The following is a 17,512-nucleotide window of genomic DNA, read 5'->3' on the forward strand; positions in this document are numbered from 1 at the left end:
GAAGAGACGAGAGGATCAAAAATGTCACGGCTGGGGCGAGATCAAAAAGAACGACAGGGCATGCATCTTGTATTGTAAGAGGCTTTGTAAAGTTTTACAATATTACCCCGAGGATATCATCCACAACATTATATTTCAACTGGCAGAAATCTCTTTCAGTATCACATAAAATCAGAATTACAGATTTAGTTCCTAAATTCTGCAAAGTTCTGTCTGAGAACTGACATTAACTAAGAAGCTATGATCATTTTGGTAATAATCACTGTGGCAGCACACTTAAATCATAAACTCATCATATGACAGCACCCCAAAAACTTGAATCTTAAGTCCACCAAAAAAGGCACAAAGTCAATGTCTCAAATGGGAAAAGTAATCAAAAACAACAAGCCATGGACGGAAGACAGAACTCCGCCAGTGTCTTCATACGTTGACAGCTGAAGTGCTGAAGGGAGATAGGAATGTAGGAGAACAATTCGCACTCTGTTAGCCTGGCTGATTGATCCCCACCAAACTCACTTTGCGGGAATATAGGGAGAGGGAGATGGGAGGGGATAAGGAGAGCGTTTCATTAAAACAGGTGACATGCGGGAACAAGATAAGGGGCACATGTGCATGTGTGTTTGCGTGTGACATCTCATCGCTGATAACTTTTCAATCAGAAGACCTTGCGGTTGGACGACTCACTCAAGTTGCGGGTGATGTGGGTCGGACAGACTCTCTGGAGCGATTCACTGCTATCACCTTCCATCGCTAGCCTTCTTATCGTCATCTATTTCAATTCCAGTTTCGTGTCATTTCATTTGTAAAGTCCTTTTCTTTAAAGAACTTCACTTCTCTTATGAAAAAAACCCACTTCCTGTCAAATCAACACTGAATGATAATGTGTTATTTTGGCCTTCACTGAGGACACTGTATAACATACGACCTGCTGCACATTACACTGCTTGGCTAAATGAGTGTGTGGGATTCTACTGTAAGTTAGTTGTTATTTGTACTGTGATGCAAGGTCCTGTTGTCCTTATCCTTTGAGCCTATATGTGAATCTATTACTACATGGAATTAAATAAATGAATAAAATGTGTCTATTGGATATATTCAGAGGTAAATTCAGAGTATATCCATGATTGATTTTCATATAGTTAATAGTTGTTTGCTGCTATATCAATCTATGCATTTTTTATTTCATTTTTAATCTATTTATATGTTGGTTGTACTGTCTGGACTTGCTGTCTGTTGTTTTATGTGTGTTATCTGTGTGTTGTTTTATCTTGTAGTGTGTTAAATGTTATACAAGAGGGCCACAGTGGAAATAAACCTTTGGGCTTTATTGTGTTTTCAATCCTTAGTGGTTTTTAACGCATGTAATGACCACAGTGCAGTGTTTAATCATCAAATAAATTAAATTAATCAGTTCAGACCTAATCCAAATAAACCCAAGGACTAAGTAGACATGATCCAACATGTAGTTGGCCTGAACAGACTCAAATTGAGAACACAAACACCGGCAGCAATATGATTAGCTAGCAGGAAAGGTCAAAACAGGTAACAAGACTCTTTCCTGCACTGAACACTTGGTTGAGCGTCAAAAACACATTTTCCAGATGTGATGATTATGGCACACCATGATTGTCAGAGTTGACAGTGGCTCCTTACAGACCCAAGACTTACGACAATGGAAAGGGACTGAACCAGACCTTATTAGAATAAATATAATTTGGACCCAGCCAGGCTCAGGTTCCAGGTTGCTCCATGGTGACTACAACAGGATCTGTGAAGATGTTACAGTTACAGCCAAGTCTAGTTTTTTTACGTTTCTGACAAATAGACTCAATCTGATTGTTACATACAGTTGTTACTAATCTGTTCACATCAGCATAATAAAGGCGATGTCTTGATTAAATGATAAAAATCTGTTGTTTAATGCAGCAGTGAAAAATATAACATGTGAATGTACACTTTCTTGCCTTCCCACATATCTACTGTAACTGCACAGACCAATTCTGACCTGTCCTTAATAATTGTGCAGCAGTGTTTGTGTGTGTGTAGTTGCACTGAGGCAGTCAAAGAGAGGTACATACAGAGGCAGTAACAGCCGAGTGTGTAAGTGACTGCAGCCTTCTGTCTTAATGGTAAATCTTTGTTGGACCACACACTGCAGACAGGTCTTGTCTCTAGTAATGACTAGCAGTCTCCTACCTTGTGGGGCACAGAGAGCCTAACAGTTAGCTACTTGTCTGTTTCACTAATTGGACATACCCACACACATACACCAGAATTGACACACATACAGAATAAAGGTATAACAAACCCACATGAAAGAAAGCTTTTAACGACAAACTGTCAGCAGTTGCTTCACGGTGAATCCTCACACAGACATCCACCTGAGGTTCACTTAGGTTCTGTCTTTGCTAACACTTTGAGGGTAACACGGTTTTTTTTAAGAGGATTAATGGATTTTTAGATCTTAAAGTAAGCTAAGCTGAAATGTTGTGGGTCTCTGAGGTATTTTTGTGGAATCTGGGTGGTTGATACCCCAAGGCAAGGCTAATGGATAAAGTTCTCTAAAATGCCCCATGTAGTTGGGCAAGGCAAGTGGAAAATGGCACTAGATAACCTTTTACCACTCACTGTCCCCCACTCGAGGATAATGTTTTGAGTGTGAGCTGTCGAGTGTCGGAAAAGAGAGGCAAAAGCCCAGAAGGCTACCTTCTTCTTTCCCTACTCAGGTGTGCGAGGCATCTTTTAGCTTAAAATCAAAGTATTTGGGGTGGGTTCTAGAATCGCAGCTAGCAAAAGCAGCCAAATTGGGACATCCCCTGTTTTTCCTCCTTTTGAATCCATTGAACACCGTGCAAAAAAGCCATCAGTCAACATCTTCCATCAGTTCTGAAAACTCATATCACCTTCTCCACCACTGAATAAAGTGCTATGGCTGAGTCTGATGTGCAAAAAAAATCTCTTCCACTTCTCTCCTCAAAATATGTGTATTGTATTTATTGATTCACTCTTGAATGATCTGTCCAATGTGAATCCTGACTTTTGCACTCCTTATTAGCTATCATCTTGAAGGAAAACAAGTCACCTGAACTTTTCAAATCACTTCACTTATTTCTCATACAATCTCTTATAAAAAAAACATGAAGACAGAAGAAGATAGAAGTTCCAACAAAAAAAAAGGGGGCTGATCAAGGCAGACAAAGTTACAACCGCGGGCAAATAAATAACAAGTGTGTAAGTTAGAAAAAATATATTTTAGAATTAGGGAAATAGGACACTATAAAAGATTCATATGCAAAACTGGAGACAAAATCAGAAGAAAAAGACACACTGTAGCTACATAATGTGTTGGACCGTGCTGCAGCTCCCAACTGCTCCCCTTCAGCAGTGGGTAAATAGAATAATTACTGGGTGGTCAGTGTAGTGTGAAATGACAGCGTGACCACGGCACAATGAAACGCTGCCTAAATGCTGACAGAACATGATGAGCACGTGGCTGCCTGAATACAAAGTGTGCCTGTATGTGTGGCAGAGATAGAAAGGGAAAAGGAGGGTGAAATGTAGTGTGCATGCAAGTGTGTGTGTGTGTGTGTGTGTGTGTGTGTGTGTGTGTGTGTGTGTGTGTGTGTGTGTGTGTGAAAAAAAAAATAATGAGCAACACATTGTGGAAGGACAAAATACTCTTCTTTCGGCAAACTCATGAAGAATTGATCTTCTAACCTCTTCCATGCAGCTACGGACAATAGCACCTTGCTAATGCAATCATTTGGACTACATTTTGGACTTGAATTGTATGCCGTTAAATTCAATAGACCAGGTGCAAGAAGATGGCAGTGTCGCGGATGAGGTTACTACCCTTCATACAGTGCAAAGCTAACAAAAAGACCTAGTCTACCTTTTCCCTCTTGCTGTCTCCAGGAAAGCACTAGACTGCATGCTACTACACTACTGATGTAACAACATTGACACATTTAATTCTAGGACAGCTTTGTTTTATACTCTTCCTTTGTATGACAGTTTAAATATAGAGAGGGATGCCATGCAACTAAACATGGCAAAGTGTGGAAGGTTGCTTTCCAAGGAGCAGCACATTTACACACAAAGCCTAACCATGAAAAGTAACACACCAACCCTGCAAAACTGTTAACTGACAGCGATGGTGACTTTCTCCTCTCATTCCCCACCTTGTTAGGAAATGACAGATATATTCGAATGTTGGTGACATTTCAGAGTTTGGTTGAAATTGAATTACGCCCCTGCAGACCACATCAACAAACCTTTTAATGACTTGAGCCACAGATTTACTCCACATTCATTATCCAATGGAAATTGATCTTTTTCAGGTATATAAAATGCAAACTTCTTAATAAACCCAATATGAAATTATTATTGTTCAGCAGGGAGGTTTTTCATTTTTCATTTCTGTTTGTTGTGTTCCCGGTGAATCTCTCATTAGACTTGGATACATTTTACCCTGCTGGCAGCGTAGGGCTGGCTGGCTCCTACATTATAACTTTTACAGGTTTTGTTTTATTTGAAGTGAAGTTCAGGTTTTGATGATGAACAATAAGACGTAAGAGCTATGGTACAACAAACACAAAGGCTTTATGTGTTTAAAGGTGAGGAGTGAGCATGTGAAAGTAACAGGAAAAAAAGAGAGATCTGAATTAATTAACCATCTTTCAACAGTTTGGGGATAATTATTGTCATGCACACGGGAAAAGGGGAAATTAGTTGGATTCACAGACTCTCTCCTTCCAAAATAGAGGTAACAACGGGTCATATAAAGGGGTACAAATTGGCAAAGCCCACACGCTCTGGCATTGTAAAGTATAGCATTGTCACACAATTCAAGTTGCAACTCTCCGAGGACTAAAAAGAATACGGTGGAATAAAAGACAATGAAACTCTCACATACTTTCTGCCATGTATAATTTTCAAAGAAAAAAAGCGGCACACAGAAAACGAAAAAGAAAGAAAGAATAAACAGTAAGGTCTAACGGTCTACATTATCCATCATCTCATCATATTATATTTAATTTAAGCAAAATATGTGTTAAGATGAGTCAAAATATACTGCACTTAATAAACAATAAACACACTTGGAGAGGCCATCTAACTGCAGCTATAACATAGATGAAAGAACTGCCTCATACATATTAATACCTAATATATATTGTTTTGTTATCATATTAAATTATAAAAACTATGTGTGTATCACATTATTTGAAATACTTAATTCAGTTAATCCTACATTGAGAAAAATGTTTTTGTTTTTTTCATTTAAACTGAGCAGTATCATTCATCTAAAGAGGAAAATGCTGGTGAGCCCTGATATGTTAATATGACAATTTTGTCACCATACTATTATATGGGAGACGAGAAGTAATAATAACAATAGTAAATTATCGCTCAGCTTCACTACTGCGTGTGCGGAAATTAATATGTGGACTATCAGCAGCTACAGGACGTGCACGTTAACAGCGTACTAACATTGCAGCCAGCCTTCACGCTCAGGCCTGCGCTCACATCTGCTTCTACCCACTTTTGTATAGACATCCTGCTAGTCAGAGCTGCTGTCTGAGCTCTTTCATCCACTGTGCTCAGGTTTTTTTTTTTTTCTAATTTGGCATACACTGTCTGCCTTAAAGCTACATATGCAGGGTTAGCTCACAGAAGAAAAAATCCCAGCTGCAAATAATAATTCACAGGTGTATTCACCAAACTGCTTTAGTCTATGAAAGGCTCGTAAAGACATAATTGTACTGAGGCAGTAAGAAGCAACAATGTAATGAGTACACTGAATGGTTCGTTCCACCAAAAATGGTGTTATGAAGTAATTCACAGTATTTACCGGATGTGTGCCTCAGCTTTAGTAGCTTCCTCGTTGTACTGTTCTGCCATCTGCTTGTAGTTGTCATGGTTCTGCAAAGAGACAAAGACAGAAACAAATGTGAGGATCTATTTCATAGGCATTAAAAGGCTCCGAAGAACTTCCACTTCACTTTACATTGTGGACATCAAATGGGCTGCTCAGACGTATGCTGCTTCTAATAATGGATTTAACATTATTCACTATTCACATAACATCATTACAAAACATAAAAAACAAGGTTGTCCAAGTCCTAAAATCAAGTCCCATGAATTAGAGCTTAACAACTTGCATTATCTACGTAACATTAGGCAAAATGCATCAAGCACCATCCCAAATGTCACATTCGTTAAATTAGTGACCTTTGAATGTTACAGCGCAGCTTACAAATCTGAATGCTGATAGCCTGCTGGTACTTCATAATATTTTATTTCATGCGAGAAAGAGTGCCATTTAAACAGTGATTGCTACGCAGGTGGAGGTTGTGCTAGAGGGCAAGGTCACACACCAACACACCTCCACTAGAGTAATCATGGTCACAGTGGGTAACTGCACTGCATTGTGGTCAACTGCACTGACTACGCAGATGTCAAGAGAAAACGTAGTTTGAGAAAATGTATAAGGTGTGTAGTATGTCCAGCAGCAGTACTGAATGTTTCAAATCATCAGATCTGTAAATGAAACACAACCTTACAGGCTTTGTGTCAAAACATATGAAACACGTGGCCTACAGTTTGTTTAGAATAGCTCTCTCTCTCGCCACCCTCTCATACCCATTCACTGCACAGTAATCACCAATTTAAACCAATAACCACAGTGCTCACGCTTTTACTTAATTATTCCCTATATTCCCAATAGATGGGATGATAGGAGAGGAAGATAATTGAAGTGACTGAGCAGAGAAAGAGATGGGATCAAACACAAACCTCCTCCACAATCCCTAGCCCTCTACTCCTCCAGTGCCCCCTAGTCATATTCATATCTCATTATTTCACGCTGATCCGCAGACATGCTTCTCCTGATCTGAATGCCTGGTGTTGGAAAAGACTCAAGTAATGTCATAGCCATCTTTTTCCTTAATCCTATCTGCGAGTATGCACTACAATATAATAGTCTGCCCCGAGATCGTTTTCTCTAAAGAGGAGACAGTAAAATATAAGTCATGAGTCGATTATGAAGGAGGGGTGGTTATTTGCAAGAAAGAAAGAACGAAGTCATATTGTCAGTCGCCCCTCCTCTCTGGCTAAATGAGAGAGAGACAGAGAGAGAGAGAGAGAGAGAGAGAGAGAGAAGCTTTGGCAATATTGTTTTCCGAAAATGCCAATAAAGCCCTTTGAATTAAATTGAGAGAGAAAAACCACCACGGTATCAGTTTATACATAGTTTTTTTTTTGTAAATTGCTGCATATTATACCTTTAAGAGTTGTTATTTCTTATCCACACTTGTCATGTTGACGTCCCCATTCTTTATTTGCCTACAAAGTTCTGCTGGACATATTAGCATATTAACACCTGTAAGAATCACTGAAAAACAATTTTAGTGATCTGGAATCAACCTTTAGATGATGTACATTGAAACAGAAAAACTGAAACTAATAAATGTATCTACCATAAAGATTAATCTTCTGATATAATCTGAGTTTGTGTCCTATTTTGGCTGTCACGGTAATTCACAATGCCAAACATCCCTAGGTGTAAGTTTGAATCCCTGCCTGGCTGTGTTATATTAGATTTTACTCTTCTTGCTCCTACGTCTCCCCAATGATAATGTGGCCTAGGTTTAAACACCACACCTTGACTGCAACTCCAGAGTCTGGAAGCATATTTCATCCCAGCATTGTCTACCTTTGGAATAAAGACAGTTCTAGACCTCAGGTTAATATACTAAGCATTAAACATTACAAATAAATGCCATAATTTTAAAGTGCAAGAAACCAAGCCCTGGATTCATGGACATTAAAAGAGACAGTGTGTGTCACTTCTTGTTGAAGGAGAGTTAGCTTATAGAGGTCAGACTGCCTGGGAATATGTGGTAAGAAGTTAGCGTCTTAGCCTCTAGCCTCAGGTCAAGGGCTTAACAGAGGAAAGCTGAGGTGAAACTTGAAAGTCTGTAGTTGCCTTGTGGGACATCCAGTGTTCGAGCCAAGATAAAAAAAAAAGGCTCCCCAGGGACTTAAACCCATGGGTGCCTCAGATTTTACAGGACATAAGTGTAGGGTGCCTGCAATGGAAGCAGGAAGCAGATGTTTTAAAGTTAAAGTAAACTTCCCGCTGATGATTGGTCCATCCCACCAAGGCTCTACCTTGTGGGTTTGGTGGGGTCAAGCAGTAATATCGTAATATTAGGATGTTGAGAAGCCAATGAGGAATTTGCTCTTTTCCAGCTCTGGCTTCCCACGCTCCTCTAGAGTTAGCTAGAGGAGTGAATGTACACCAGAAATATAACAATCAAAAAGAAAAAGCGACAACTGTAACATAACATTAAACCTGCTTGAACTACAAGAGCCTAAAATAGATGAATTGGAGAGTATATATACACATAGAATGTATGTAATTTAATGTTGTGCATTGGTAACAAGTGTTTTAATGATGAAATTGCCACCATTGCTTTTCAAATATAAAATGTTCCCCCTACCGCCTGATTTGGTAAAACATGGCCACATATGAAAAAATATTCTCTGCTTTGACACAAAAGTCCAACAATAGAAAGCAAATATTAACAGGCAAACAACCCTCTTTTTTAGCCATGGATATTTACAAAATGGACAGTTTGATGGTTATGGAGGGGATGTTATACCAGAGGTTATGTCTCTGGTCTTGCTAATTCAACTGGCTAATATGGGGGGAAATTATCAGACACGAGGTGTGAATGCTGTGATTAGACTGGCAGGTACAGCTTATCCAGTTAAAATGTTGGGGGACCACAAGGCAGTGTGTTGTTTTTGTGTTTCAACATGTTTTTTTAATGTCTGCAGACAGAAAAGACCCAGAGCAACAGCTCCAGCTCAGCTCTCATGACACCAGAGAGGTGGCAGTACTATCACTGGCTCACACACTCTGAGCTCTTCCCATCATTTGCACCCATGGGGACAAAAGCCCAATGTGGAGAGACAGAAAGGGGGATGATAACCCTCAATGGGGGGAAAGCAAGGTTTTGGGGTTGTTGGAAAGACTCATGGAGGGGATTAGTGTGGGTGCATGTGTGCTGCGGGTGTGTGTAAGCTTGCATACATGCAGGTGTGTGACTAAATCTGTATTTGTATATGAAAGCTTGTGTTCAGATGATCCTTGCATGCACACTCGTCTGAACACCCTCCAGCAGCTGTGGATTGAGATGGGCTGATGTCAGGATTTTGAGGGAGGGAGTGTTTCACGCTCCACGCTTGGACGAAGGCGGATTAATTTTTCCTTTTTTATTTCGGAGGCAGCAGTTGACGAGGAGGTGGGGGGATTGGGGAGGGGGGATTAAAAGAGGTGAATTTTAAACTGAGACTTGTTTACAGAGTCACAGGGTATGTTGCCACAGGGAGACAGATATACTCCACCTGTACACTGGGTAGAGATTAGGGAGGCATCCATAAATAAACGGAGAGGAAAGGATTGGGAGAAGTTGAGGATGTGTTGGTATGTGTGAGGGGTGTTTCACTATTGGGATGTCTTTAAGTGTGGGAATCTGTATGTGGACGTGGGGAAATGCAGAGTTGTACGGTGGATTGTCCTCTCTTTCACAATGACTTCTGAAGTGACAGCATACACACAAACCTATCACAATAAACACACGCACGCACGCACACACACACACACACACACACATTTGTGGTGGAAGTGGATTCCAACAACATCCAGCCTTTAGACAAACACAATATACAAACACAATAGTTGGTTATCGTCATTCATCCCTTCGGCAAACTGGACACCAGAGCGTGTTTCATACAGGTAATCAACCACCCGCCCAAACACACACACACACACCCACGGTTAATAGCCTGTTAGAAGAGGCTGCTGCTAAGCCAGAGTAAAATGTTGATTCAGGAGAAGATCACACACCAATTACCAGTGGATTCTCCTTCTAATCTCACTGCTCTTGCCTTTGGCTTAAATCTCTGCCCCAGACCATCAACATATCATGGAAATTGCATGCGCTTGAGTGTCTGCTTGTGCGTGTGTGTTTTCTTGATAAAGACAATAGAAGTAGGAAAGAGCTCCGACGTATGAGATGATCCAAGAATAAAATCACAGACTGGTATTCCGTACATAGACAATGGCACACCTTTGAATCTCTGTTGCAAGCAATACTGAGGGCGAGGGAGGTCCAGACAGAGCAACTTAAACATCCTTGGATCATAATATATGTGTAAAGTGAGACATTACTGTTTAAAATGGTGTTTTGCATTTATGTATTTGACCTGTGTCATACACAATGCAACTTTTAAGTGGTCATTTATTTCAGCCCAACTGGTATTCGCCACAGGAATGAGAGTGTGAAAGGAAAGAGAAATTGGCAGGGTAAAGTAAAGGGGGCATGAAAGGAGGCCTGGATGAATGGAGTGCGAGATTGGAAAATGAAGGGAGAGAAGGAAGGAGATGGACGCCGGCTCAGGATAGACTGTTTAATGCACAGTCCATATAGCCTCTTTATCTATTGCTCTCAGTCCCCCTCTTTCTCACTCCCTCATCCGCATGCAGGTCAGCTGCGAGCAAGTGAGGGGTGAAAAAAAGCGATAGAAAAAGCGACTGTGGCGGAGAAAGATAGAGCATCCTCCAGTCTTCTGCCAATCAGTCTCTTCCGTCAAGCATTGCAGCGTGTGCTGCTTGCCGCGCGGTGTGCAGGGGCCCTTCCATTTAACTTGGCTATGTAAAAGGTTTTCTCAGAGGCCTAAAGGAGGCGAGTGCCAGGGACTAGATAAGGTCCCCCGTCTGCCTGATGGGCCCTGCCGGACAGAAGGAGAGACAGGAAGAGGGTTGGAGGGGGAGTCAATTCCAAGGAGTGCCTATTGAATACTGGAGGGAGACACGGGATGGGCCGGGGGAGGGAAGGGCGTGAGAGTGTATATGTGTCGACATGTACATTTTCCCCTTTTCACCTTCCTCTAATTGTTGTTTTCATTTAATATCAGTCTGTACATATAGAATAATAAATCATTTTTCAGTGTGCCTGTCATCTGTGTTTTTCTGATAGTTTCTTTCCTTTCTTTACTTCACCTGCACTCGGTAATTTCACTCTCCTGCCTCTTGTACTTAATTCTAGCCTCTGTCCAAACCTAAAAGCATGATGCACTTCTTCCTGCCCTCAGATGGAGGGAAAACAGGTCAGAATTTCTTAAAAAAGCACCAACCAAACGTTTTTTTTCTCTTCTTTTTCTTCAAATCTTTTTTTGAAAGGACCACAGGGTTGCTGGCACACAAGGACACAGTGATGAGAAAACCACAGTACATTTGATTAGACAACTGTAGCTCTCTGTGAGAGACAACGCTGTGAAACCGTTCTTGAGTGCTGGTCCATCGACAGCGATTCGTAACTCTCATCTGCCTGCTGAAAATTTCAATTCATTTCCATTTTGACAGTGTTATGCGGGTTTGGCATTTCCAAGATAGAGAAGAGTGTCTCGTGTCTCAACGAGATTTTACACCCCAAGGAGTGTGATTAATATGTCACGTTAAGCCTTGTTTTGATATTCCTGATGTGTGAAGACTTCTTTTGAGTGAAAGCCTACAGGATGTTTTCACTTCTTTTGACAAATGTACTTATTGGACAAAAGCGTCTGCTAAATGCCCTAAATGTAAATGTATATAAGGCTCTCACCTTTTGCTCCAGTGTTTGTAGTTGCTCTTTATAGAAGCAGGATATGCTGGCCAGTTCCTTCTCTTTCCTCGCCAGCTGTTTGGCCTGAGAAAGGGTAAGAGAGAGTAGACAATAAAGAAGAAAGCAAAGAAATAGAACGAAATAATGACAAGATTTCCTACACTTATATGACAAGTGCAGGTCTGTGTAAATACTCAATTCTGGCTGCAAAGCAAATAAGGAGGAAAAGGAAATCAATCCAAGCACTAATTAAAAAAAATCATTTGACGTTGTTTAAATTGACATCGTTACTAAGTGGCTAGAATTACTCAAAGTAATTGCCTCAAACATCCATTCACTTCTTTCACTTATTAACATATTACAGCAGCCAGAGGTAAATGCTGAGGGGAGAAGAAATGAGGCAAGCTGTTGCTTTCACTGCCCAACAGGCTAACATAACGCATAGAATTCCAAGTATTAATCAACACTACTTTACATTCTAGTAAAAGGTAAGGTAACTGAATCAGCATATGCAATACCATTTATGTAACTTACCGTACAGACATGTACCACATTTCTACCAAATGCAAGCTAAGCTACAGGGGTCATAAGATATTCCACAAACAGATTAACAGCACGGACGTTTGAGGAGACTGAGATAAAATAGGATTATACCTCTCCACAGTGTGTGGTTCGGAAATTAAATTGCAGATAAATGTGTTTGAATGTGTGTTGAAAGTTACCTCATACATCCACTACTCTATGGATATATCACAAATCTATGATGCTCGATGGAAATCTATCATGATTTGAAAAGTACATCACAGCTACACCACAAAGGTCAACACAATGGAATGGCTAAAAGAATAGCGGGTCCGTCCCCATGTAAGAGAACTTACAAAACCACCCAGGTGGCATGTTACTGACACAGCGGCGGCAGGGCCTGACATGGCGGCGCTTGTGTTAAGATGAGATGACAGGCTCTAATATGCCCGCTGAGCCACGTTTTCACAAGCAGCAAGATGGCAGATTGGCTGCCGGAAGACCCATAGTTTGGGTCATGACGTAGCAGCATGCGAGCAGAGGAAGAGAGGAAGCAGAAGTCAGAAAGACACACTGGGAAGACAAGTTGCCCAGTTCAGCTACATGCACTAGGGGTGTGAACTAACAGATTCCTTTTTTAGGAAAGGTTCACTCCAAGACGTAACATCTGTTATGTGATGGAGACACCTTGTTTTAACAGCAGGAGACTTTACTGTGTAACAATACAGTGTACATAAAGTGTAATGGAAAGGGATTTCTTTATGATAAGTATTTATGAAAATAACAGGAAAACAGTAAACTACTGCAGAGGGACAGTCAAAAGAGATCTCATCATTCGCAGCGAGGGGAAAGTGTAAAACAAAACATCAGCAATTTAGCAGTATTTAAATATCCCACCGGTTAAATGGTGATATAACGCACTGCTATTGACTTGTTTGGAATGGGGAAGGAAATATCTCTTGCTAAAATCCTTCCCCTTGTCATCAGCTTAATGTTTTCACCCACTGTGCATTAATTAGTATATCCTCGACCTCTACCCATCTCATCCTAGATGTATTCAATCATAATATTACTAAGAAATTATTCTCTCGGAACAAAAACAATCAATGATCATACATTTTGCAAGTCACAGAGTGATGTATTTTGCACTAAGGTATGGTGCCATGTCTTTATATGACAACATATTATTAAATCGATTTCCAGGATACCACATCTAAATCGACTAACTCAAACTTAATTAAATGGCAGGAAGCAGGATTGAACTGATGCATAAAAAAACCCTGCGGCTTGGTTTAGAATCTTGATGCATCTGTCAAAAGTTTGGTCATGCTGTGTAGAGTATGAGGCAGATCAAAGGAGGACCTCAACAGCTGTACAATTTGAATCACATATTATGGTTAAAATGCATAGAAGGATAGGCAACATGCACATGGTGCACACCAGATAGTGGAATTCTCTCCAGCTTCCACACGTTTGATCCTTAAATAGGTTTAATATTTGTGTCTACATATTAAAATGCTATAAAAATCAATGCTAGGGCAACTCATGAACACACATTTGTTTCGAACCAATATGAGTGAAACAGTGCCGCAGCAGTATGAACATTATGGTGCAGGAAAATGCAGCAATAGGGCATGGATTCATGTAGCATATCCCCCCCCCCATACACACACACACACACACACACACACACACACACACACTACACTGTGTAATGCCATGGTGTAATGTTGACAGATTGCTGTACCCGAGTGGTGCATTAGTGAGTGTGATATAGATCAGATGGAGCTGCACCATCTTCCCTGGACGATCTACTCATCTTCTGTGCTCTTTGCTGGTATGGTGAATGCAGGCATGCAGACACGCACACTTACACACAGGCTGACATTACATTTATTGTGATCCAATCTAATCTTATCCTAACTTAACAGGCACATGCGTCCCCAAAGAGAACATCTGCAAATCCCGAGACTATTCTCACTGCACTTTTTGCTTTCTACAGCGGCTGTTTGATGCTTAAGGGCTGTGAGTGTATGTGTGTAAAATCACCTCTGCTAGCAGCACAGATGATGTGTAATTTTCTAGCTGAATACCTCCCAAAGTGTTGTTGTGAATGGTGTGGAATGGTGGCGCCAGCACACTCACAGCCTCGCTTTAATGCACAATGAAAACATGACATTTGAATAGAGAAGAGAGAGAGTCAAAGAGAGAGAGAGAGATAGAGAAGAGAGAAAGGAAGAGAGAGGAGAAAAGGCGAGTTATATATATATAAAAAAAAAAGGAGGCACTAGACATGGTAGTGTTGCTTACCCAGGCATCCAAATCTGCTGGCTAGGAGGGAGAGAACGAGAAGGGGTTAGTGAGACGTTAGAGGGTATAAGGCACAGAGTTGGAAGAGATCATAGAGGGGAGGATAAGGATAAAAGACAGAAATAATCAGGAAAACAAAAAGGGAGGTGAGGATAAATAAAGAAACAGAAATGATGCGGATAAAGCAGCAGAGAGAACAAGAAGTAGAAGAAATAAGTGACTGGCTTCTCATTTCTTAAACGAGCATGTCCTGGTCGACGTTGAAAAGATGTTTCAGAAGTTATTGGCCTTCATCGAGCAAAGAAAATAACTAAGTAGATTGCTGAAACTACTACATTTTGTTAAGAACTGTCCAAAGCATTATTAGAACCTGGAAGGATAGTGGTGAACCATCATTTTCGAGGAAGAAATGTGGTCGGAAATAAATGACCAGGCCATGTATATTTTATGATATAGCATGTTTTCTGGTCATTCAATAAATAGATAGTGAAATAACCACATGGTAGTCTATTATTCTCCTGTGTAAATTAAATACTGAGTACTTGTACTGTACAAGTGCTTTAGTATTTTCTCATTTAATTAAGATCTTTAGTGCAAAATGAGCACAGTTTCAAGTTAAATTACAGGGGAACAAAATAATCAATATTTCCAAATATACACTGACTATGTTAACATGCGTGCATGCATGTGTTTGGATGTGTAATAATCACCCTGGGCTTTTTGGATGAACCACACTGGTCATCATAGAGCTTGTCAGCCTATTGGTGGACATGCCACTACGTATAAATATGGGTACGGTTTCCATTTTTTTCAAGCACCTGATTTAGATTGAAGTAGAATCCAAACTTTGTCATTATCACTACCTATTATAACACTAAAGCAAACAATGTTCAAGTATATAACACTGACAAACAGGACACCGTATTTGAGAGTGTCTAGTCTTGCCCACTCAAAACAAGTGCTCCCAGTCCAGCATTAGAAACACAACAGAAAGGGATAGATTAGAGCGGTGGGTGGCTCTAATGTTGCCATGCCTCATAAAAACACCATTCAGTTAAATGAGGTGAACTCACAAAGCCGGTTGCTGCAGAATGCGTGCGTGTGTGTATCTCTGAGTGTGTGTGTGTGTGTGTTGGGTAATTTGCGTAACAGATACAACCGATGCCATCTGTTTAACCTCCCTGCTCTTTGGTGGCTGGCCCTAAACTGAATATGTTTCTGTGTGTGGATGTGTGTGTGGACCCCCACAGAGTGCTCACAGGAGTGTGGAGGTCCCATTTCCATAGATGACAGACTTTTGAAGAGAGGTGAAGAGGCTTGTTGTGATACCGATGCAGACAAACACACAGCCAAGCAGTTTGGTGCAGTCCATGGGCCATAACGGACAATGGCATTTTTTTTTGCACCTCTGAGCTCACTGGTGACCAGTAGTCAGCACCCTGGTCTAAATGATTTAATCAATAGAGATGGCCCCAGCATCCCCTCTCCAGAAAAACATCATTAAACAACTTTGAGATACATTTTATCATTGTTAAATGCATGCCACCAGAACTAGAACGTTCTCGTATAGCTGCAAAACTATTTCAGAGGTGATAAGGATCAAATCATTTACCGCCATATTGAAACTAATGATGCCCCTTCTAAGCACACCAATTTAATGCATCTCAATACATATGATTATCTATGCTAAGCTGAATCATGTTTGCTGAGGTTGTACCATGAGGGTCACCAGATGCACCCGCTTGACAACGCTTCACGCTTGATTTAGACTTGAAACCTCAAAGGTCTGCCAAGAGAGAGAGAGAGAGAGAGAGAGAGAGAGAGAGAGAGAGAGAGAGAGAGAGAGAGAGAGAGAGAGAGAGAGAGAGAGAGAGAGAGAGCCCACCAGTGTGTGAAAGTGACAGAAATTTGACAGGATGAGACCTTTTGGTCTCTAACACCACCTCACATGGTGAGAAACGCTTCCTTGGAAATCAATTATGTAAATACTGAATTATGCAAATTGTTCATTTGAATAAATCTGTGTGTTTGGGGGGAAAAGATTTTGGTGTGGCTTTCCACTTGGAGTCATGAGTAGAAAGAGGGAGAGAGAGAGAGATGAGGAAAGAGGGTTGCAATGAGGATTAGGCAGGAGAATGTCACTGGCAGACACAGTTTGTGCAGTCAAACTCCTGATTTGGCTTTTTAATTAGGGAGAAAGGGAGAAAGACAGAAATGCAGCCAAAAAGAAGAAAATAAGAGCTATTGCACTGACAGGTTTCCTCCCATCATATCTCTATGGGAATAAGTAGGGTAAGCACATTCATCATGAGTGGTAGTAATAAATGCCATTTATAGAGCTGAGCGCTTTCACCGACCCATGTCTAGTGGGTCATAAGTGATCATTTTTGTATGGGAGGGGTGTTAAATATGCAAAATGTCACAAACAAACCTGGCAAGACAAGGAAATCTTGTGTACAACGCTGTATATACGCTGAGTGAAGAAGTCAGCAAGTCTTGATGTGCAGGAACTGCCATCACCACCATGGGAGACGAGCATATGGTTTATCATTGTACTGAAAGATCTCATCAGTGGACAGCATGGCAGTCAACTCCTGTACTGCTGAAAGTAAGCTTCACTACGTTACAGTGCTCAAGTCATCTTGTACCACTGTTGTAGTGCTCACATCTCGATCACTAGGAGTTATCTGTTGGTTAAGTTTCAGCCAGCACACAGGCAAATAGACGCTTTTGCAGGTCTCTGCATCGGTTTTTGAGTTTTTTCAGCACATACATTCTACATGCACAGCCTCTATCAGAAGAGGACAGCATGCATGTGCATGAATCATCACACTAACACTTCTACAGTAATACCCGTGGCATGAAATGGTTACTCTAGCTGTTTGTTCATTAAATGTGTAAATGAATCAACACTTCAGCCAGCATTCACACTGCTGAAAGAGCTAACAGTGTGTATTGGATTTTCTTTTATTGACTGGATCTTAAATCTTCAAACTGAAAAAATATAT

At 40.7% G+C, this 17,512-nt stretch overlaps 1 protein-coding gene across 3 annotated transcripts in view; it reads right to left on the bottom strand.

The window, feature by feature from the left end:
• Positions 1-17,512, bottom strand: part of chchd6b (coiled-coil-helix-coiled-coil-helix domain containing 6b) — a 45,541-nt gene that overhangs the window by 16,508 nt on the left and 11,521 nt on the right. For 2 of the 3 annotated variants that reach the window (XM_084038219.1, XM_084038218.1), the window contains exons 5-7: positions 14,505-14,525; positions 11,673-11,756; positions 5,852-5,922 (exon numbers count right to left, since the gene is read on the bottom strand). In XM_084038219.1, coding sequence (XP_083894345.1) covers positions 5,852-5,922; positions 11,673-11,756; positions 14,505-14,525 — 176 coding nt within the window. The remainder of the gene's footprint in view (positions 1-5,851; positions 5,923-11,672; positions 11,757-14,504; positions 14,526-17,512) is intronic. The other variant, XM_084038220.1, reaches the window with a different exon arrangement.

This window comes from Eutrigla gurnardus (assembly GCF_963514095.1).
Source record: "Eutrigla gurnardus genome assembly, chromosome: 2".
Classification (NCBI taxonomy): Eukaryota; Metazoa; Chordata; class Actinopteri; order Perciformes; family Triglidae; genus Eutrigla; species Eutrigla gurnardus.